The sequence below is a fragment of the Eriocheir sinensis genome, chromosome 26 (genome assembly GCF_024679095.1).
Source record: "Eriocheir sinensis breed Jianghai 21 chromosome 26, ASM2467909v1, whole genome shotgun sequence".
Taxonomy (NCBI): Eukaryota; Metazoa; Arthropoda; class Malacostraca; order Decapoda; family Varunidae; genus Eriocheir; species Eriocheir sinensis.
The window spans coordinates 832,480-855,797 of NC_066534.1; the positions used below are offsets into that span (position 1 = coordinate 832,480).

The following is a 23,318-nucleotide window of genomic DNA, read 5'->3' on the forward strand; positions in this document are numbered from 1 at the left end:
CTGGAAATGCCCACAACTCCTACGAAAGCCTTGTCAAATGTATGTTTCTTAGGTTCATGGTACAGAGGAAGGGTCACACTACCACCAGGGTCATAAAACTACCCCTGGAAATGCCCAAAACTCCTACGAAAGCCTTGTCAAATGTATGTTTCTTAGGTTCATGGTACAGAGGAAGGGTCAAACTACCACCAGGGTCATATAACTACCATTGGAAATGCCCACAACTCCTACGAAAGCCTTGTCAAATGTATGTTTCTTAGGTTCATGGTACAGAGGAAGGGTCAAACTACCACCAGGGTCATATAACTACCATTGGAAATGCCCACAACTCCTACGAAAGCCTTGTCAAATGTATGTTTCTTAGGTTCATGGTACAGAGGAAGGGTCAAACTACCACCACGGCCATGAAACTACTCCTGGAAATGCCCACAACTCCTACGAAAGCCTTGTCAAATGGGTGAACTTGGGTGACGAAATGTTTAGTAATACGGCCCTATAAGTTTGGAGGGACAATGACCGACACATTGAAGAAAGGAAAAGATTTAGGAATTGTTATACAAGATACATTGACGCCTGAGAAACACATAAATATGAGATTCGGAGACACATTCAGTTTGCTGCAAATAATAGAGTGGCCTTTCACTACTTGGACATGATGAAGAAAATGATAACAGCATTGATCAGACTGATGAAAATAATAAGAGCATTGATTAGACTGATGAAAATAATAACAGCATTGATTAGACTGATGAAAATAATAAGAGCATTGATTAGACTGATGAAAATAATAACAGCATTGATTAGACTGATGAAAATAATAAGAGCATTGATTAGACTGATGAAAATAATAACAACATTGATTAGACTGATGAAAATAATAAGAGCATTGATTAGACTGATGAAAATAATAACAACATTGATTAGACTGATGAAAATAATAAGAGCATTGATTAGACTGATGAAAATAATAACAACATTGATTAGACTCATGAAAATAATAAGAGCATTGATTACAATGATGAAAATGATAACAGCATTGATTAGACTGATGAAAATAATAAGAGCATTGATTACACTGAGGAAAATAATAAGAGCATTGATTAGACTGATGAAAATGATAACAGCATTGATTAGACTGATGAAAATAATAAGAACATTGATTAGACTGATGAAAATGATAAGAGCATTGATTAGACTGATGAAAATAATAAGAGCATTGATTAGACTGAAGAAAATAAGAAGAGCATTGATTAGACTGATGAAAATGGTAAGAGCATTGATTATACTGATGAAAATAATAAGAGCATTGATTAGACTGAAGAAAATAATAAGAGCATTGATTAGACTGATGAAAATGATAAGAGCATTGATTAGACTGATGAAAATAATAATAGCATTGATTAGATTGATGAAAATAATAAGAGCATTGATTAGACTGAAGAAAATAATAACAACATTGATTAGACTGATGAAAATAATAACAGCATTGATTAGACTGATGTAAATGATAAGAGCATTGATTAGACTGATGAAAATAATAACAGCATTGATTAGACTGATGAAAATAATAACAGCATTGATTAGACTGATGAAAATAATAACAGCATTGATTAGACTGATGAAAATAATAACAGCATTGATTAGACTCATGAAAATGATAACAGCATTGATTAGACTGATGAAAATAATAACAGCATTGATTAGACTGATGAAAATAATAACAGCATTGATTAGACTGATGAAAATAATAGCAGCATTGATTAGACTGATGAAAATAATAACAGCATTGATTAGATTGATGAAAATAATAACAGCATTGATTAGACTGATGAAAATAATAAGAGCATTGATTAGACTGAAGAAAATAAGAAGAACATTGATTAGACTGATGAAAATGGTAAGAGCATTGATTATACTGATGAAAATAATGAGAGCATTGATTAGACTGAAGAAAATAATAAGAGCATTGATTAGACTGATGAAAATGATAAGAGCATTGATTAGACTGATGAAAATAATAACAGCATTGATTAGACTGATGAAAATAATAAGAGCATTGATTAGACTGAAGAAAATAATAACAACATTGATTAGACTGATGAAAATAATAACAGCATTGATTAGACTGATGTAAATGATAAGAGCATTGATTAGACTGATGAAAATAATAACAGCATTGATTAGACTGATGAAAATAATAACAGCATTGATTAGACTGATGAAAATAATAACAGCATTGATTAGACTGATGAAAATAATAACAGCATTGATTAGACTCATGAAAATGATAACAGCATTGATTAGACTGATGAAAATAATAACAGCATTGATTAGACTGATGAAAATAATAACAGCATTGATTAGACTGATGAAAATAATAGCAGCATTGATTAGACTGATGAAAATAATAACAGCATTGATTAGATTGATGAAAATAATAAGAGCATTGATTAGACTGATGAAAATAATAAGACCATTGATTAGACTGATGAAAATAATAACAGCATTGATTAGACTGATGAAAATAATAAGAGCATTGATTAGACTGAAGAAAATAATAACAACATTGATTAGACTGATGAAAATAATAAGAGCATTGATTAGACCGATGAAAATAGTAAGAGCATTGATTAGACTGATGAAAATAATAACAACATTGATTAGACTGATGAAAATAATAACAGCATTGATTAGACTGATGAAAATAACAACAGCATTGATTAGACTGATGAAAATAATAAGAGCATTGATTAGACTGAAGAAAATAATAACAACATTGATTAGACTGATGAAAATAACAACAGCATTGATTAGACTGATGAAAATAATAACAGCATTGATTAGACTGATGAAAATAATAACAGCATTGATTAGACTGATGAAAATAATAACAGCACTGATTAGATTGATGAAAATAATAAGAGCATTGATTTGACTGATGAAAATAATAAGAGCATTGATTAGACTGATGAAAATAATAACAGCATTGATTAGACTGATGAAAATAATAACAGCATTGATTAGACTGATGAAAATAATAACAGCATTGATTAGACTGATGAAAATAATAACAGCATTGATTAGACTGATGAAAATAATAACAGCACTGATTAGATTGATGAAAATAATAAGAGCATTGATTAGACTGATGAAAATAATAAGACCATTGATTAGACTGATGAAAATAATAACAGCATTGATTAGACTGATGAAAATAATAAGAGCATTGATTGGACTGAAGAAAATAATAACAGCATTGATTAGACTGATGAAAATAATAAAAGCATTGATTAGACTGATGAAAATAGTAAGAGCATTGATTAGACTGATGAAAATAATAAGAGCATTGATTAGACTGATGAAAATAATAAGAGCATTGATTACACTGAGGAAAATAATAACAGCATTGATTACACTGAGGAAAATAATAAGAGCATTGATTAGACTGATGAAAATGATAACAGCATTGATTAGACTGATGAAAATAATAAGAGCATTGATTAGACTGATGAAAATAATAACAGCATTGATTAGACTGATGAAAATAATAACAGCATTGATTAGACTGATGAAAATAATAACAGCATTGATTAGACTGATGAAAATAATAGCAGCATTGATTAGACTGATGAAAATAATAACAGCATTGATTAGACTGATGAAAATAATAAGAGCACTGATTAGACTGATGAAAATAATAACAGCATTGATTAGACTGATGAAAATGATAAGAGCATTGATTAGACTGATGAAAATAATAACAGCATTGATTAGACTGATGAAAATAATAAGAGCATTGATTAGACTGATGAAAATAATAACAGCATTGATTAAACTGACGAAAATAATAAACAGCATTGATTAGACTGAAGAAAATAATTAGAGCATTGATTAGACTGATGAAAATGATAAGAGCATTGATTAGACTGATGAAAATAATAAGAGCATTGATTAGACTGATGAAAATAATAGGAGCATTGATTAGACCGATGAAAATAATAACAGCATTGATTAGACTGATGAAAATGATAAGAGCATTGATTAGACTGATGAAAATAATAATAGCATTGATTAGAGGGATGAAAATGATAACAGCATTGATTAGACTGATGAAAATAATAAGAGCATTGATTAGACTGATGAAAATAATAAGAGCATTGATTAGACTGATGAAAATAATAAGAGCATTGATTAGACTGATGAAAATAATAAGAGCATTGATTAGACTGATGAAAATAATAAGAGCATTGATTAGACTGATGAAAATAATAACAGCATTGATTAGACTGATGAAAATAATAAGAGCATTGATTAGACTGATGAAAATAATAAGACCATTGATTAGACTGATGAAAATAACAAGAGCATTGATTAGACTGATGAAAATAATAACAGCATTGATTAGACTGATGAAAATGATAAGAGCATTGATTAGACTGATGAAAATAATAACAGCATTGATTAAACTGATGAAAATAATAACAGCATTGATTAGACTGATGAAAATAATTAGAGCATTGATTAGACTGATGAAAATAATAAGAGCATTGATTAGACTGGTGAAAATAATAAGTGCATTGATTAAACTGATGAAAATAATAACAGCATTGATTAGACTGATGAAAATAATAACAGCATTGATTAGACTGATGAAAATAATAACAGCATTTATTAGACTGATGAAAATAATAACAGCATTGATTAAACTGATGAAAATAATAACAACATTGATTAGACTGATGAAAATGATAAGTATGAAAAAAATAATAACAGCATTGATTGTAATTAAGAAGCTAGAGGCATGTTTGGTCATCACATGTGAAGAAGGACATAAGGAAAGGACATAGAAACCCTGCACCTAAGATGTAGTATGGGTAATCCCTCGATGACATGAAGTCATATTACGCGTTTTTAAAATAATGCGGGGTCCAAAATCCAAATCAATGTTTAATTTACACGTTTTTTTTTTTCACTTATACGTGATATTTTCTGGAGTGTCCACCAGATGTCTCACGCAACTGGACTCAAACGGCCACACAGCTGAGCTCAGTTCTTCCCACGCGCCACTTGAACAACAATACAGTACCCACACTACTCAACAACAACAACAACAACACCCTCGCTGCTGTGCTACCACGAGGGGAAGAGCAGCCAGAGGAGGAACCACGAGAGGGAGAGGAGTCAGAGTGATACAGTAGGCAAGAAAGGTACAAACCTACCTCTTGTTGGATTTACTACATTGTTTTGGATTTACACAATGACCTCTTCAAGGACACAATACTCACGGAAATCAAGAGTTACCTGCATTAAAGAAAGAAGCCAGAACTTGGTACATATAGCGATTAAACTTTCCATTTTGTAAAGGCTCCCTTTATTCAGTTCTACTCTATGCATGGATTTATAAGGAACAAGTGAAATAACTAAGTCCCACTTGTTTTGTTTTAATGAGTAAAAAGTGTAAAAGAGACTACAAGGTGCATGGAGAGTGTCTTGCCAGAGGTGTAGCGGTGTGTGATTTTGAGGTTAGTCTCTAGGATGCGGCGAACATGGAACAGTCACCCTTTTGGGTGCTGCTTTACACAGACACCTCCGTGGTCTAGTGGTCAGCGCGCCTGGCTACTACTCCGCGGGCCCGGGTTTGAATCCCGGCCCAAGCAGTCGGCGTACTGTTCAACCTCCCTCTGGGGCTGGCGGATAAATGGGTACCTGGGGAAACCTGGGGAAGGTAAACTGTGGTAACCCGGATTTCACGCTGGCCCTGTGTCCTGGGTAATGGGCTCCCTCCCACCACAGGCTCAAGGGCCAATGTTACAGAGATGAGCACCGAGGCCACGCGCTGCTACAGTGTATGTCCACAACTTTACCTTACCTTACACAGACACACAGACATGCATGGGCTGCCAGCAGGACATGGAAACTTCACTGTTATAATTTTCCTTTATTCCTATGATGTGCCGTTGGACAATGAATCCTCCATTTTGTGCGCCGTACATGCCAAGCGTGCCGTGAAACTGAAGGAAATTGCTGCCCTGAACACACATACCAGCTTTTAAGGCTTTTTGCACTTAACTATTCTTAACACTCTTACACACAGTATGTGAACACTACATAGCATAACATTGTGTCATGACTTATAAATACAAGCAAAAGATACTGACCTCCAGTGCCACGGACTGAATCAGCGCTCCATCCCGCTGAGTAAGCATTCTCATCGCCCCTTATAAGCGACAGACCCAAACAATAGAACATCAGGCTCCCCTTCCAAATAATGACATCTCTTCCCTTTTCCTTTCTCACCACCTTCCACTTGTTAAATCTGGCGTCACACTGGGCCTTTTTCCTCATCCCTGTACTGTCCAAACCCCTTATGCAAGATTCAACCAGCATCTTCACTCACAGTCACTTCACACTTCACTCTCATCCCTCACGCTGGTAAACTCTGGAACAATCTCCCTTCATCTGTATTTCCTCCTGCCTACGACTTGAACTCTTTCAAGAGGAGGGTATCAGGACACCTCTCCTCCCGAAATTGACCTCTCTTTCGCCACCTCTTTGGATTCTTGTTTGTAGGAGCAGCGAGTAGTGGGCTTTTTTTTATTATTGTTTCCTTTTAGTGTGCCCTTGAGCTGTCTCCTTTGTTGTAAAAAAAAAAAAAAATAAAAAAAAAAAAAAAAAAAAACTTTAGCGGTAGGGGCAACCGGCAGCTCTAATTTTTCCGGGCATGGTTTGCACACGGCCAAGGGCAGTTACCCGTATCTACAACATAAACAAAGCAGTTGCCCTGCATCAACACGGCGCCTCCTGTTAAAGTAAGGGCTGTTGCGGCCACACAGCTGAGCTCAGTTCTTCCCGTGCGCCACTTGAACAACAATACAGTACCCACGCTACTCAACAACAACAACAACAACACCCTCGCTGCTGTGCTACCATGAGGGGAAGGGCAGCCAGAGGAGGAACCACGAGAGGGAGAGGAGTCAGAGTGATACAGTAGGTACAAACCTACCTCTTGTTGGATTTACTACATTGTTTCTGATTTACGCCACCTCTTCAAGGACACAATACTCGCGTAAATCCAGAGTTAACTGTACAACAAAATGCCTAGAAATGGGTCTTCACGTGCCGGGCAATTTCCTGCTTGGTTTTAAAGTGTTTCCCACAGACATCACATTTAAACTGCTTCAGGCCAGAGTGTCTGAAGACATGTTGATTCAAGCTACACCTCCAGGCAAACCGTTTACCACATTCCAGGCACTCGAGAGGTCTTTCCCCGGTGTGTACATAATTGTGTACAACCAGCTGGCTCTTCCTGATGAACTTCTTCCCGCAAACGTCACATTCATGGGGCTTTTCACTGGTGTGTGTGTACATGTGTGTATTTAGTGCACTCTTCTGAGTAAATCGTTTGCCGCAAACTTTACACTGATTAGGTCTTTCTCCGGTATGTGTTAGGGTGTGTATTTTTAAGTCACTCTTAACGTTGAACCTCTTGCTGCAGTAAAGGCATTCGTGAGGCTTTTTATCCGAGTGTGTGAAGGTGTGTTTTCGGAAGTTACTCTTGTGGGCAAACTTTTTGCCGCAGTCGAGGCATTCGTGAGGTTTTTCGCCTGAGTGGATTCGGGCGTGTTTGTTGAGGCTGCTCTGCTCTGTGAACCCTTTTCTACAGACTTTACATTCATAAGGCCTTTCCCCAGTGTGTGTGAGAATGTGTGTGTTGAGTAGGCTCTTGTAACTGAATTTTTTGTCGCAGAAATGACATTCATGAGGTCTGTCACCTGAGTGGAGGAAGGAGTGTGTTTTGAGGGTACCTTTAGTACTGAACATTTTGCCACAGACACGGCATTCATGAGGTCGTTCACCGGCGTGTGTGAGTGTGTGTGTTTTGAGAGCACTCTTCGTACTGAAACTCTTGTCACAGACATTGCATCCATGAGGTCTTTCCCCGGTGTGTTTGAGAGTGTGCGTTGTAAGGTGAATCTTTTTTCTGAACCTCCTGCCACAGTCACGGCACTCATGGGGTGCTTCAACCGAATGTGTGGGTGTGTTTGTTGAGGTCACCCTTCCCTGAGAGTCTTGCTGGGCACTCATGGTTTCCTTCACCAGTGTGTGCAAGGGTGAAAAAGGAATGTTTTGTTTAGTGGGCGCAACATCTGTGGTCATATGCCGGAGAGAGACAGAAGGGGAAGGAATTATAGCAGAAGGGAACAGACCCCAGAAGACGGGACACAACCCCCGATTAATACCTAGTACCCATTCACTGCTGGGTGGACAGAGGCGTAGGGTATCGGAAAAGCCACCCAAACTTTTCCACTCTGCCTGGGAATCAAACCCGGGCTCTCTTGGTTCTGAGCTAAGTGTGCTAACCACTGCACCACGAAGCCCCCCTGTGTGGAAGGGTTTGTCTTGTGAACTTGCCCCCAGTCTCAAATCTTGTCACACTCTAACCTTCCCTTTCCTGTAATGATGGAGTTGTTGTCGTTGTTGTTGTTGGTGGTGGTGGTGGTGGTTGTTGTTCTCCTAATCCCCACAACAGTAGTCTTTCTGCTGGTTCTGGCCACTCAAGTCACTGGTCTTGCAACCTCCCCTGCACACCACTCCTGCTGCTGTGAGGGTCTTGCAGGAGCCTCGGGGAAGCTGCGGAAATCGGCAAGAATCGTTTGCTGTCCCTGGTGGTGTGCTCCTCTCCTCAGGCCCTCACTGCAGTACCAAGCCAGAGGCCGCCGTCAGGACACACGAGTCAGTATTTTCAAACGCTTCCAACCTTCGTATCAGCTATTTCTAAAGCCCTAAAAGGAGATCAATCAGGTCTTCATAAGAGCTTTTTCAGGTTCATGGCACAGAGGAAGGGTCACACTACCACCAGGGCCACTAAACTACCCCTGGAAATGCCCCAAACTCATAAGTGCTTTTTCAGGTTCACAGCACAGAAGAAGGGTCACACTACCAACAGGGCCACTAAACTACCCCTGGAAATGCCCCAAACTCATAAGTGCTTTTTCAGGTTCACAGCACAGAAGAAGGGTCACACTACCAACAGGGCCACTAAACTACCCCTGGAAATGCCCCAAACTCATAAGTGCTTTTTCAGGTTCACAGCACAGAGGGTCACACTACCACCAGGGCCACTAAACTACCCCTGGAAATGCCCCAAACTCATAAGTGCTTTTCCAGGTTCATAGCACAGAGGAAGGGTCACACTACCACCAGGACCACTAAACTACCCCTGGAAATGCCACAAACTCATAAGTGCTTTTTCAGGTTCATATCACAGAAGGGTCACACTACCACCAGGGCCACTAAACTACCCCTGGAAATGCCCCAAACTCATAAGTGCTTTTCCAGGCTCATAGCACAAAGGAAGGGTCACACTACCACCAGGGCTACTAAACTACCCCTGAAAATGACCCAAATTCCTATGAAGGCCTTGTCTTGTGCGGTCCTTTGGTGCTGTGGTTCTCTCCTCAGGCCCTCACGTCAGCACCAGAACCAGCCGTCAGGACACACAGGGTCTCGTGCCGTCCCTTGGCGCTGCGTTGCTCCTCCCAGCGAGATCAACGCCACTTCCTGGTACGTAAGAGATGAGGGGTTAATGCCACACTTTGTTTCATCAAGGTTCACAAGGGTACAAAGAGATATAAGGGAGCTACAAGAGACCAGACAGTATGCACATGGCAGCTGCTGAGAGTGGGTTATTCACCAAAGTATTTTCACATCCATATTCTACCCATTCACTGCTGGGTGGACAGGGGCATAGGGTATCGGAAAAGCCGCCCAAATTTTTCCACTCTGCCTGGGAATCGAACCCGGGCTTTCTCAGTTGTGAGCCAAGTGTGCTTACCACTGCACCACGAAGCCCCCCTCTCTTTTCTGGATATCACTTGTTACTGCACTGCACTCGGGGACAAAAAATAAATCTATGTTGTAAGTGTTAACTTTGCCGGAGGTGGCTACGCTTTCGTGAATGTTATCCGAGAAGGGAGAGAAGACCTGGTGTATAGGGTGCTGGGTGGGATGGAAAAAGTGGGCAAAGGAGGTCTGATAACATGGGATACGAGAGAATCAAGCGGCCATGGAAGAAAGGCGAAAAAGGAGGCCTGAGGAAGAGAAATAACGAACAAGGGATTATTAACAGCCTGGGAAAAGATGTGGTCCACGCAAAGACAATTCAAGATTTTAAGGCCAGCTTGGATTATAGTAGATACAGAGACGGGAATATACTTGTACTTGTGTTTCTTATTTATCTGCTCCCACTTCCACCGAAGCGCTCTGCAGGACCCACATATTTTAATTCATTAAATTTTCAATATTGATCACAACTTATATGCCATGTTAATTGTCAATGTTTCCATGTCGTAGCAGTCAGAGAACAGAAAAGTTTTTAGTTCTTTCTTAAAAAATTTGGAGAGATCCTTTATTCTTCTAATGTCAGGAGGGAGCTTATTGTACAGTCTTGGGGCGGCAGAACTGAAAGCGTGCAATCCAACATTTGAAGAGTACTGTTGGTCATGACACACATATACACACCAGTTAAGATTCATTTTAGTAGCGTGGTGCCAGTATGTTCATTACCTACCTTATGAAACATCACTAGCTCTTCATATATCTTTTCTTCAAGCGTTCAACAATCATGGAAACGCTTTCAAAATCCAATTCATGGACTATTTATTGTTGAAAATAGGGGATAATATTCACGAAAGCGTCACCTCCTCTGGGGGCGGCCGCATCCGCAAAATAGCTCGCAGAGGGCTTAGGGTGGGGGAGCATATTTAAACTACCCCAACCAAACTTTACGACCTGCTAACGCCCCCCCCTGGAGCCCCCCCACATGTATATGTGACTTGTTTCAGCGAGGAGGTATTTCTCACAACACTGGCTGCACCGCGGCTGCCACCAGAGGAGGCTGCACTTTCGTGAAGATTATCCCCTATTTCCAACAATAAATAGCCCTTGAATTGGATTTTGAAAGTGTTTCCATAATTGTTGAACGCTTGTAGAAAAGATATATGAAGAGTTAGGGTTAGGTTAGGTTACCTTATCCCCAATTTTCAACAATAAATAGTCCTTGAATTGGATTTTGAAAGCATCTCCATGACTGTTGAATGTTTGTAAAAAAAGATATATGAAGAGCTAGTGATGTTTCATAAGGTAGGTAATGAAATACTGGCACGGTAAAGTTGGAAAGTTTTGTTTAGTGGGCGCAACATCCGTGGCCATATGCCGGAGAGAGACAGAAGGGGAAGGAATTATAGGAGAAGGGAACAGACCCCAGGAGACGGGACACAACCCCCGATTAATACCTGGTACACTGCTGGGTGGACAGGGGCGTAGGGTATTGGAAAAGCTGCCAAAATTTTTCCACTCCGCCCGAGTGTGCTAACCACTGCACCACGAAGCCCCTATACTGGTACGCTAATAAAACTAATATCTTAACCCACACACCTTACAGCATAGGAGTGTCTTATGGGGCTAGTTAGGCTGTGGCATATACCCCCCGCGGCCTAGTCCAGAGCCCCGTCAGTGGTACAGATGCTGTTATCAGGTGTTTTAAGCTCGTCGTGTTCTGTTATCACCACAAGAGTCAGCTCAGTTCTTTTTCTTCTTGGGTGTTTTATGTGGCTAGTTGGTTGTCAGTCGGGGAGTGTTTTCTTCTTTTTTTTTATTTTTTTATGGGGCAAGTTAGGCTTTGTTTACTCTTCCTCTTGCTCTTGCTCTTGCTGTACTTCTTCTTCTTCTTTTGACCTGTAACGCTTTGTATCGTTTCTTAGGTCCTCCTCCTCCTTTCGTTCCTCTTTTCTTCTTGTTCACTTACTCACACTTTTCTTTTCAGTATTACATCACTTTCTTAAGCACTTCATGGTGACCCGTTGGAGAGTCAGGCCTTCGTATCGGCACAACTTGTAAAAATAAAACAAAACAAGCAGTATCCATTATACAGATTTTCCTGTTCACTATTTCTTGCACACCACATATTTTCCTGAAAACTCTTCATGGCTTCTATAATTCTATCATTTGCTTCATCACTCAGTCCCAGCAGCAGCAGCATCCATTTCCTCTCTGTCCTTGCAATCCTCCCATTCACATCCCAGCCCATCTCACTCAGTGCCACCCTCATCATCTCCGTCCTTTCTCTCCGGTCACACATCTGATACACTTTGCTGCGGGACTCAGACCACCTGTAATTTCTTGCATGCACATTCATACATTGCGCTCGAGCTTGGAAGAGATCACCACCCAGGCTTCCATCATACCAGCTGACACACTGCGGGGCTTCCTTTTCCCTGTACCATTCCAAAGTAGTCTTTCGCTCTATCACATGCTTCCACCTCCTCAGACCGTCACCTTTCACTGCACTGTCTATCTCTTTCTTCCACTTTCTCACATTCCATTCTAGACCCTCACTATTTCTGTCAGTCACCTTCCATTCAAAGAAAAGCCTCCCTTCCTCTCTGCTCACCCACCTGACTCGCATACCACTGTCACCAACCATTCTCATACAGTTTTTAATTCATTTGCTCTCATGCACACTCCACAAGTAGACCTTCCGTGCCAATCTCGCGTCATCCATTCGTTCCAATCTGACTTTGTATCTAAGGGTAGCCTTCCTAAATCTTTCCCTAAAGGTACTCCACCCCATATCACTAGGGGTGGGCAGGTACCGGTACCAGTACCGGTACTAACGGTACCAGCTAAACGGTACGGTACCGGTACCAGTTGCTCGGATTTATTTATTGGATTTATTGATAATTCTTCATGTCCGATTTTTTTTTTTTTTTGGTTGCTAATAAATATTATTATTGTTATTAGACTATGATCGAGTACATCCATAATAACTATACATGCTATTTTTTTATCGAAAAAATAAATATTCACTTCATTCAGAGAGAGAGAGAGAGAGAGAGAGAGAGAGAGAGAGAGAGAGAGAGAGAGAGAGAGAGAGAGAGAGAGAGAGAGAGAGAGAGAGAGAGAGAGAGAGAGTGATTGATTGATTGATAGTTTATTGTTGCAGGTAAACAACAAGGGAGAAGGGAGGAACATGCCATCCCAACCCCCAGGCAGGACAGTGTGATTATACAACTGTTGTGCTGGAAGCTTCCCCCGGCGACCATAGGCCTCTAGAAGGCTCCCGGAGAAACGAGCAAAGGGGCGGGGAGCAAGGCGAGCCGTCCGCGCCCCACGGGGCGCGGCCAGGCGCCAGGCGGGAAGTGTTGCCAACTCGCATATATTTTTGCTACATGTTCTTGTATGATCTGAAATATACTGTAATATTCTAGACTGTACTGTTCTGGATATATTAGGAGAAGAGGGCGAGAGAGTCCCAGTCATAGTAAGCTAGTGGTAAGTGAAGAGTCCGAGTGAAGTGTACTACTAAAGAAGAATATTAAACTACAGAAGCTGTGCAAAGTGTTTACATATCTCCCTCCCACGGAGTCTCCTGACGGCGACACGGAACCCAAGTAACACGTCCGGCATAACACAACTATTAATACATGTGTAGGCAGCACCATGAAACTAAAAAGATATATACATTGGTAGGAAGGAAAGCACAACAAGGGAGGGGGCGGTAGAGAGAGAGAGAGAGAGAGAGAGAGAGAGAGAGAGAGAGAGAGAGAGAGAGAGAGAGAGAGAGAGAGAGAGAGAGAGAGAGAGAGAGAGAGAGAGAGAGAGAGAGATCACCACTCAGTGAGTGGATATCTCGGTGATATGGGTACTCGACTACTCGATCAAAGTCTAATAACAATAACAATATTTATTAGCAACTTAAAAAAGAAAAAGAATCGGACATGAAGAATTATCCAGTAACTCCAATAAATAAATAAAATAATAAAATAATGGAAACGGAAGCTGTGATGGAAACGGAAAGCAGGACAAAATGGTGGGAACTTGGGGAGACGGTCAGCGGGGCAGTGACTCAGCGTCTACACACAGGGCCCATACCATATGGAGGCGGGCGAGCGCCGAACGTCACTAAGATCCATGCAACGGTACCGGTACTAGCGGCAATGCTCAGTGCCGAGTGATCATTAAGCTTCCCGGGCCCGTACTTATAAAGAAATTTATGTGAGACATAAACTGAAACATATCCGAGTATTAACAATGACGAGACATAACCCCCCTCCTTATGTTTCACCCCCTCAACATAACCAGCTCGACTATTATAATTACTTCCATTTAGCGTTTCTTCGTTGATGGATCTGAGAGTCCTCATAGAGTCCCGACAACCTAAGATTTGGACGCCATTATTGGCCCTGTGTTTTCGCCGCGCTTTTCAAACACTAGCACACGGTCTCGCGGCGAAGACAGGGCCAATAATGGCGTCCAAATCTTAGGCTGTCGGGACTCTAGCTATCAAGGGACTCTACAGATCATGACCCAGAAACGGGTTACGCTAAATGGAAAAGGCTAATAAGCGAGTAGTACATAGAAAGGGATACCAACTCAAAATAAAATGTTGAAATTTGGTATAATTTTGATGTTAAAAGCATATTGACGTATTGAAAATATGTATAAAATAAAATAAAGTATTTTCGGGTATTGTTGACGATGCATAGACCAACATCACATGGAATAATGATAAAATTAAGGACGTAGCCCCTCAAACATGTAAACAAACGTTCCCGCGAGCTTCAAGCTAGCAGGCAGCAGCCATGGCCGCCCAGCCACGACCTCTACAGCCCCTCATCAGCCATCGAGGTCAGCAGCAACAGCAGCAGCAGCTACACCAGGAGCAGCAGCAGGAGGGACCACAGCCTCACCCCCAGCCACATCATCATCAGCAGCAGCAGGAACAGCCGCCGCCCCAGCTACAGCCTCCTCGGCAGACACGTCACCGCCACGCCAATTGGACGCACGCTGAAACTCTCTCCCTTGTACAGCTCTATAGGGAGGAAGCAGCCATCCTCAAGGGAAATTTTTCCGACAATGGCTGCTCTGCTGAGGCGAAGGCTTGGGGCAGCATTGTCTCTCGCCTAGCGGCACTCCACCCTGGCTTCAGTAGATGCATAAAGCAGTGCCAGAGACGCTGGCAAACTGTTATGCAGGAAGCAAAAGCTAAAATTAGTGCCTACCAAAAGGCCAGGAATGGAACAGGTAAGATTTTTCTTGAAATAAAATGGTATTCATAAAGTGCAAGGAATGGCTAACAAGCAAAGTGACAGTCCTGTAAATTTCAATGCTTATTAAGTGCTTGATGGAAATAACATTTGTAATGTATTGCCTTTTCTTTTAAATCAAGGGAATTCAATTGACTTAGCCTTGCACTCATGTACCAATATATATATATATATATATATATATATATATATATATATATATATATATATATATATATATATATATATATATATATATATATATATATTGTTCTATGTGGTGGCCTTCCGCCTAAACCCCTCGGGGAGTTAGAGGTCATCATCGCTGATGTGCTGGGAGAGGGGAACGTCTCAGTCAGTTCTATTGACAGGACAGTGGTGGACCCTTTTCCACTTGACACTGAAGATGTTCCCGAAAATGGGTGGGTAAATAAAACTTTAGTCATGTATAAATATTTACAGAGCCCTTACATGCCTAAGTGCTGCCCCAGCAAAGTTCTCAGTGACTCCCCCCCTCCCCTCAATCACCACTTCCCACCTCCACCACGTACCTTTACTGCCTATAACCCTAATTTGGGCAATGTGATTATTGGATACTGGTATACATAATAAAAGATACTTTTGCTGTCTGTGCCGTATAGTTAAGTGAAATTTAAAAAAAAAAAAAATTTCATAAATAATAGGAAAAAGCATTCATCAGACTGCAGTGTGGTTGTTATTGTTATTTTCTGAAAAATATTGATTTTAAAATAATTTTGTCAGCCTTGTGGGCGGCAGGTTCAGGCTAGAATTGCCACCCCTGGCTTCCCCACCCCCATGTGAGGGCTCTGAATATTTACTAAACGTTATTTGTACAATCATTAGTAAAATTTGTTATTTCCGTTCCTTGATGATCGTTGTATTTGTCTACTTTAGCTTGTTTGTATGATACACTGATTTGTTATAATTTAGGAATTCTGTACCAACTTTTTATTAAGGTTACAAGCAGACAATATGGATTAACCTAAAATGTCTTATAGGTGTCATTTATTTGTACTACATGTATTGCTTTATGAAGTGTATCTCATGTCTGACATTACTTCGTCATTACAAAAATAAGAATAAACATTCTTAAATCCAAATGTACAGAAATATTACTCTAAAATGTACATGACATTTCCAAATGATTTATCAGTTGTGTTAGTTCATTTTACTGAGAAATGCCTTTGTCAGGTAGAGTGTAGATTTAAAGTTCTCCAAAATAGGTCTCGCTGTTACTGTTGAAAATAATTTGCTTTTCTTTTAGAAAACTGCAGTACACAAGGAGGAGGTATTGCTCTCCATCTCCTAAAGTCCACAGTTTTCTGCTTAAAGTATTATTATAGAATACTATTACATATTATTATTATTATTATTTACCCAATACTATCATGCTGCTTTATGCAGTCCATATTAGGGCAATCATGGAATCAAACAGTGAGGAACAATGTGTACAGAAATTTATTCAATTGCTATTGAGAGCTGACTTGATAATGTGTTGAGACATCCTTCCTAGTAATAATAAAAATAAAATGGTCTATTAAGTGATTGCAGCTGTAAAGATGAAAATATACACATTTAAAATACAAATTTTGAAACATATTTGAAAAAAATGGGAAATTACAATATGAAAGGGGTATAGGAGGTCAAAAAAGGGTCAGGTCGCCGCTGATGGCAGGGGTGCAGGTAGAGGCGGCTGAACAGAGTTCTCCCAGCAGCATGATGGTCGGGCTGGTGTACCTCGGGGCACCTGGGACGTCGGCTGGATAGTAAGGCCGTGTCGATGTCACACTGACCATTTCTAAACTTCAGTGTCTTCACGGCACCACAAACGCATAGCACTCACTGTCTGTCACCATGATTAAGCTTGATGTCACAATAGTTTCTTACGATGTTGGGTTTTTGATGAAAAGGGAGAGGGGGATGGAGCGGCAGGGGAGAGGCCAATAGGCTGGCCCCGGGCTACTCCATTCGGAGCGCCGTGACCCATGTCTGACCTCGGTCAGGTCTGCTTACTCATGAACAATGCTAGTTGTCCTTAACGACATAGGCATTACGTACTGAACAGCAGAACACCAAAGAAATGACCTCTGGAACACACACTCCTTTCCTGCAAAAGCTTTTCAACATAAACTGTATTGTTTCCATAAATGGGGATGTAAGTCAAATAACACAAAAAAATTATGAGTGCAGGTACTGATGGATGTATTTTTGCCAGGAGTCTTCAGGTGGATGTCACACCACCTGTCCCTCCCCAACCCAGCACAGACACACCTCAAACCACCACCACACCACCACCAGTAGTTCCTGCCACTGCAGCTTCCTCCAGTACACCAGTTGGGACCTGCACCATGTTGGTGGATGAGGAGGAGCTGCAGTTCATCCGCCTGAAGAGGGAACTTGAACTGCAGGCTTCAGAGTTACAAGTAGAAATAAAACAGGCAGAATTAAAAAAAATTAAACAAGAAACTGAAAATTTTAAAGTACAAAAAACCCTACTCGAACTGCAAGTAAAAAAACTAATGTAACACGCAAATACACTCCACCATGCCGCTACTACCCCACACACTCCACCCTGTCTCTCCTCTCTTTTGCAAAATCCATCCTGTTTCTACTCTCACACACTCCACCCAGCCTCTTCTCTCCTTCACACACTCCACCATGCCTCTACTCTCCTTCACACACTCCACTCTGCCTCTTCTCTCCTTCACACACTCCACCCTGCCTCTACTCTCCTTCACACACTCCACCCTGCCTCTACTTTCCTTCACACACTCCACCCTGCCTCTACTTTCCTTCACACACTCCACCCTGCCTCTACTCTCCTTCACACACCTCACCCTGCCTCTTCTCTCCAACACACTCCACCCTGTCTACCCTGCCGGTACTCTCTTCTACATTAGCTTTCCTGTAATATATTTTTCCTTAGGATATCCATTATGTAGTTTTCCTACATAGTTATTTATTATAAAGGAATTTATTTATTTATTTATTGTTAAAAAGGAAATCATTTATTGCTTAATATTAGAAAAAAAATAAAGGCAATCATAAGTATATTGGCTGTTTTAAACCATACATATTGATGAAAATTTCTTACCAAATACTGTAATAAATTTTTTTGAATACTGAGTATAGCTTCTGCATTTATGAGTGATAATTGGATTTATATATATATATATATATATATATATATATATATATATATATATATATATATATATATATATATATATATATATATATATATATCAAATCCACACACAATTGTATTACAAACACACATACTTGGAAGTAGGTGTGGAATTAACCTGTTGATGGGTTGGGAAGCCTCACACAGCTGCACGAGGCTGAGGTTGAGGTCTGTCACTGCAACAAAAATTGAAACATTGCAATAGTAAGATTCTTTAAATGAAAATTTAAAATTAAATACTGAGCAGCATGGAAAGATACAGGCAGATACACAAAACATTTAATTTTGATATTTGTAACTTACATGAAGTGAAAGTTGACAAACTCATCCCTGCAGAGCAGACCTTCCCGAACTCGTCCAGGTACAGGTGGTAGTGGGACAGGTGGGTCCTCATGAAGAACTGCACCATCACCCTCGTTCTCTCCTTCCTCGGGTACAGGGAGGCGTCTGTCTTTGCAGATGTTGTGCAAAATAGCACACACCTACAGATAGAGTTAATATTAACAAGTAATAAAAATTATTGTTGTGTAGTGGACGATACAGTATTGAGATGTGATCATCACTTGATTGTCTACATACCTGTATTATTCTACACACATATGCAGGAGGGCTGACTCTGATTTCACCATGGAGCACATGAAATCTCCGCTTCCACTGGCCAATCCCCCTCTCCACTGTGCTCCTTGTCCTTTTGTGTGCTCTGAAATTTTTAGTTAATGACAATGTAGTGATACTGTAAAAATTGCTTTTGCAACTGAACTTAAAAACAACTTTCGGATAATCTTAGGAATAGTGGCTCCTAGCGGGTGCGCATAAAGGGCACGGTATGGTGGTAATTACAACATTACTAGCACATACGACAGGATTTTGACAAGTGGTCAGCCGTGTTTGTCACAAGGGGTGTATTTCTCCACTCGGGCCTCACGATTTTTTCCAAGTCGATGGGCGATGAGACTGGCTTGCAGGAGGCTGGTGGAATCCATATATTTGTTTGTGTGCGTGCAGGTACTGTGACGTACTGTCACGTACGAATTCTGCAGCTTTTCACACTTGTAGGGTTAGGAGGGGGAGGACAAGGGAAGAACGAATTATACACGAAAAAATGTATATGTAATTTATTACGCGTCTTTCTGCCTTCAGACAAGGCATGACACTCTTGCCCCAATTTATTACATTGAAAATGAAGTTGAAATCTAACCCATAACATAATCTGCTTGGGTTCTCATTGAAGAGCATTGCCCCAAATTTAGGGATTTTTTCACGTTTAGGGATATTCGGGTTTCCTCACCTGCAGCTTGGATACCTTAAATTCCTCATCTCCGTCACTTCTGTCTGTGTCATGGCATTGGAAAGGTGTACCGACTGCGATTTTGGCCTCATTGACTTCTGCTTGCGGTACTCCGGGAAAGCAAGAGACTTGCTTGACTCATGTGTTCGCCACAAACAATATCGAGCAGTTGTGGAGGGAAGCAAAGAGAAAAGTGCCCCTCTTTGGCAGGAGGAAGAAGCACTTTGTGGGGTACCTCGCAAGGTGCATGTTTCTTATGGCCATTAATGACCCTAACAAATGCTTGCATGTCTTCCTTCAAGAGGCAGCTGCACTATATAACCCCTGTAACCACCCACAGGAGACGCATGCCGCATCTACTTCCTCTTAATTTTGTAAGTATTTCTGAGGCCATTCTATATTTTTTGTTGTTAGGTTGTAAAGTTCGGTAGGGATAATTTAAGGAGGGGGGGTCCAGGGGGTAGTTAGCTGTTAGGTCGTAAGGTTCGGTTGGGGTAGTTTAAATATACTCGACATGCAGTGTGGCCCGTCAAAAAATTATGCGACGCGGGACGGATTGGGAGGGGGGTCACTATGCTTGCCATCCAATGACACGCCCGACACTCGTCAACAGACCGGCTGTGGCGGCTGCCGAGTTATATTGGAATAGATTACAAGAGCATGCGTTAGGGACTTTAATTACTTTCGACAAGGGAATTTTCCCTAATTTGGGGATTTTTCTGGGGAAATTGTGGGGGCCAAATTTTCAGTGATTTGGGCTTCCCCCCCTAAACTCAGCTTCCCCACAGGTCACCAGGCTTGTCTTGGGGGTAGGGGGCTGGGGTGGTGGAGGGAATGGAGCCGCTATTCTTAAGATTTATCAAACTTTCCTTTAAGAAAGTCATGTTTCACACTAAGTTCATTAACCCTACCTATATTACATTTTCCCCCTCATAGACTAGTATGTACTAGCAATACTGAAATTACAAAAAGATTAAGCCTAACTGTAACAACCTAAAATGGCAGCAACCTTTTCTAGACAATGCCTTGTCAAGTTTCAAATTAGCAATGCAATGTCATGGAACAACAATATTGTTTCTGTAAGATTTATAATCCTGCAGTTAAGGGTTGTTATGCTAGATTTTTCTAATGAACATACAAGGGGTTTTAAGGAGAAGTAAAACACAGCCATGATTGGAAAAAGGATGAATGTATAAGAGCACTGTTAGCTAATCATAATATTGTTACCTAACTTAGCTAATTTTCCTACATTAGTGTAGTTTGCATGGCCTAAGCCTGAAATGATAAGCAATGATGAAAGATTTTATGGCAATCCTATCACAAAGTGGTCCCTATTGTCTCAGCTCCTCTACATGCGCTGGGCTATGTTGCCAGTAATGCATTTTCTGCTGGTGTTACCACAACCTCGACTCCCAAGGAGTCCAGGCTGCGCTAAGTTTGGTTAGGTTATATTAGGTTAGACTAGGCTACGTTATGTTAGTATAGGTTATGTTATGTTAGATTAGGTTAGGTTAGGATGGGCTAGGTTAGGATAGTTTAGATTATGTTAGGTTAAATTAGGTTAGGTTTGATTAGGTTAGGATAGGTAAGGTTAGGTTATTAAGCTTGGTAGAGTTGAGGAGTGTGAGTGTAACACCAAGGTAACACTGCAGCACAGAATGAATAAGACTGGCAACCAAGCCCAGCGCGGGTAGAACAGATGAGGCTGCAGGGACCACTTTGCCATAGTAGACATTAATTAAAACAGGAATGTCGGTGTGTGTGTGTGTGTGTGCACAAAAACTTACCTATTATAGGCGGACTGTGGGCCCGGCTGAGGTCGTACATAGGGTGTCAGGAGCCACTTCTTGGAGGGGTAGGCACTGTCTCCCAATAAGTGGCATCCTGCAGGGACCATACCCCTCTCGAACCCTGTGAACAGAGCACTTTCACGCAAAATACGTGCGTCATGGACAGACCCGGGCCAGTTTGCAGTTTGGTGTAAAATTCTCCCGTGTGTGTCACATACGATTTGCACATTTATAGAGTGGTGCCCTTTTCTGTTCACATACTCTGCCTCAAATTCCTTGGGTGCAACAATCCTCACATGTGTTCCGTCTACTGCCCCTACCACACCAGGAAATCCCGCAATTTCCTCAAACTCTCGCCGCTTCACCTGAGTTTCTTGCACAGTGAGGGGGAACTTGATGAAGCGTCTCACTATATGAGGCTGTGCAAGGGCGTACACAGTCTCCCGGGTGACCCTGCTGGCGGTCTGTTGTGAAGGCCCCAAGTCGTCGCTGCTACACTGCTGCATTTTGCCCGTAGCAAGATACCTCAGTGTTACGAGGACCTTCATCTCAGGGGAGAGGGCTTGGTTCCTGTTTGTAGGAGCAGTCAAGGCCTCACGCACCAAATCGGTCACGAAGAGTATCCCTGCACGGTCCAGGCGGTACCTCTTGATCAATTCCGGGTCCGGAAGTTCATCAAGGACGTCTCTTCGTGCCCAAAAAGTCCTCAGCTGCCGCGGACGCGCACCCACTACCTCCGCCATCTTGACTGTTATGCCTCGCTTAGGTCGACCTAAGGATTGCAATGTTACCTCCACCCCGCGCGTAGCTGGCGAGTCAGTTCATGTTCCGCTTAGTTGAAACCTAAGGGTTATGCTTCCCTTATGTCTCGGTGTCCGCCATTTTCTTGATTTATGCCTCACATAAGCGAAACATACTCTTTATAAGTACGGGCCCGGGAAGCTTAATGATCACTCGGCACTGCGCATTGCCGCTAGTACCGGTACCGTTTGGATCTTAGTGACGCTCGGCGCTCGCCCGCCTCCATGTGGTATGGGCCCTGTGTGTAGACGCTGAGTCACTGCCCCGCTGACCGTCTCCCCAAGTTCCCATCATTTTGTCCTGCTTTCCGTTTCCATCACAGCTCCCGTTTCCATTATTTTATTATTTTATTTATTTATTGGAGTTACTGGATAATTCTTGATGTCCGATTCTTTTTCTTTTTTAGGTTGCTAATAAATATTGTTATAAGACTATCATCGAGTACCCACTACCCATATCTCCGAGATATCCACTTACTAAGTGGTGATCTCTCTCTCTCTCTCTCTCTCTCTCTCTCTCTCTCTCTCTCTCTCTCTCTCTCTCTCTCTCTCTCTCTCTCTCTCTCGCCTACTACACCTCCAATATTTAATCATCTTATATAATCCATCATACAATTCTTTATAGCCAAAAACTCTCGCCAAGGGATTCAAACTCTTTTTTCGTTAATGCTTTATTAGATAAATATGATTCTCTCTCTCTCTCTCTCTCTCTCTCTCTCTCTCTCTCTCTCTCTCTCTCTCTCTCTCTCTCTCTCTCTCTCTAAAAGTTAACGAGTCATACGAATTTAACAGTGGCAAGTAAAAAGAAAACGAAGTCTTGGGTTAAAAGTTAGTGAGTCCCACGAGTCTTTAGAAAACGCTAATATATAGTTATTGTTATTAGACTATGATCGAGTACATCCATAATAACTATATGTACATGCTATTTTTTTTTCGAAAAAATAAATATTCACTTCATTCAGAGAGAGAGAGAGAGAGAGAGAGAGAGAGAGAGAGAGAGAGAGAGAGAGAGAGAGAGAGAGATGTTGTTGTTGTTGATTTGTCATCCAAGGAGAGAGAGAGAGAGAGAGAGAGAGAGAGAGAGAGAGAGAGAGAGAGAGAGAGAGAGAGAGAGAGAGAGAGAGAGAGAGAGAGATTTACATAGAT

At 41.2% G+C, this 23,318-nt stretch overlaps 2 protein-coding genes across 4 annotated transcripts in view; both read right to left on the reverse strand.

Annotated features, from left to right (window-relative positions):
- The window catches only part of LOC127003669 (putative zinc finger protein 833), a 25,441-nt gene extending 16,345 nt beyond the window's left edge, over positions 1-9,096 (reverse strand). Inside the window, exon 1 of one of the 2 annotated variants that reach the window (XR_007757265.1) lies at positions 7,044-9,096. Coding sequence is in view for 1 of the 2 variants with exons in the window: in XM_050870590.1 (XP_050726547.1) it covers positions 7,099-8,157 (1,059 nt within the window). In the remaining variant the exon portion in view is untranslated. Of the gene's footprint in view, positions 1-6,652 lie in introns of those variants that run through there. The other variant, XM_050870590.1, reaches the window with a different exon arrangement.
- A 7,451-nt stretch (positions 9,097-16,547) lies between these two features.
- Positions 16,548-22,584, reverse strand: LOC127003668 (putative nuclease HARBI1). 2 transcript variants are annotated; one of them, XM_050870589.1, is made up of 5 exons: positions 21,370-22,584; positions 18,874-18,994; positions 18,598-18,776; positions 18,390-18,470; positions 16,548-17,491 (listed from the first exon to the last, which is right to left on the reverse strand). In XM_050870589.1, the coding sequence occupies exons 1-4, from the start codon at positions 22,113-22,115 to the stop codon at positions 18,434-18,436; spliced, it is 1,083 nt and encodes a 360-aa protein (XP_050726546.1). In that variant the 5' UTR covers positions 22,116-22,584; the 3' UTR covers positions 16,548-17,491; positions 18,390-18,433. The 2 variants fall into 2 exon arrangements, with proteins under 2 accessions (XP_050726546.1, XP_050726545.1); XM_050870588.1 differs by having other exon boundaries at positions 16,548-17,516.
- Positions 22,585-23,318: the final 734 nt, after the last annotated feature.

Bases quoted from the DNA above. Each gene is read 5' to 3' on its own strand.
- LOC127003668 (XM_050870589.1), bottom strand. From the start codon at position 22,115: ATGGCGGAGGTAGTGGGTGCGCGTCCGCGGCAGCTGAGGACTTTTTGG. The intron at 18,995-21,369 runs GTAAGTTTTTGT...TAAAAATTTCAG, and splicing joins CCACAGTCCGCCTATAATAG to AGCACACAAAAGGACAAGGA. The intron at 18,471-18,597 runs GTAAGTTACAAA...TTTTTGTTGCAG, and splicing joins TTTGTCAACTTTCACTTCAT to TGACAGACCTCAACCTCAGC.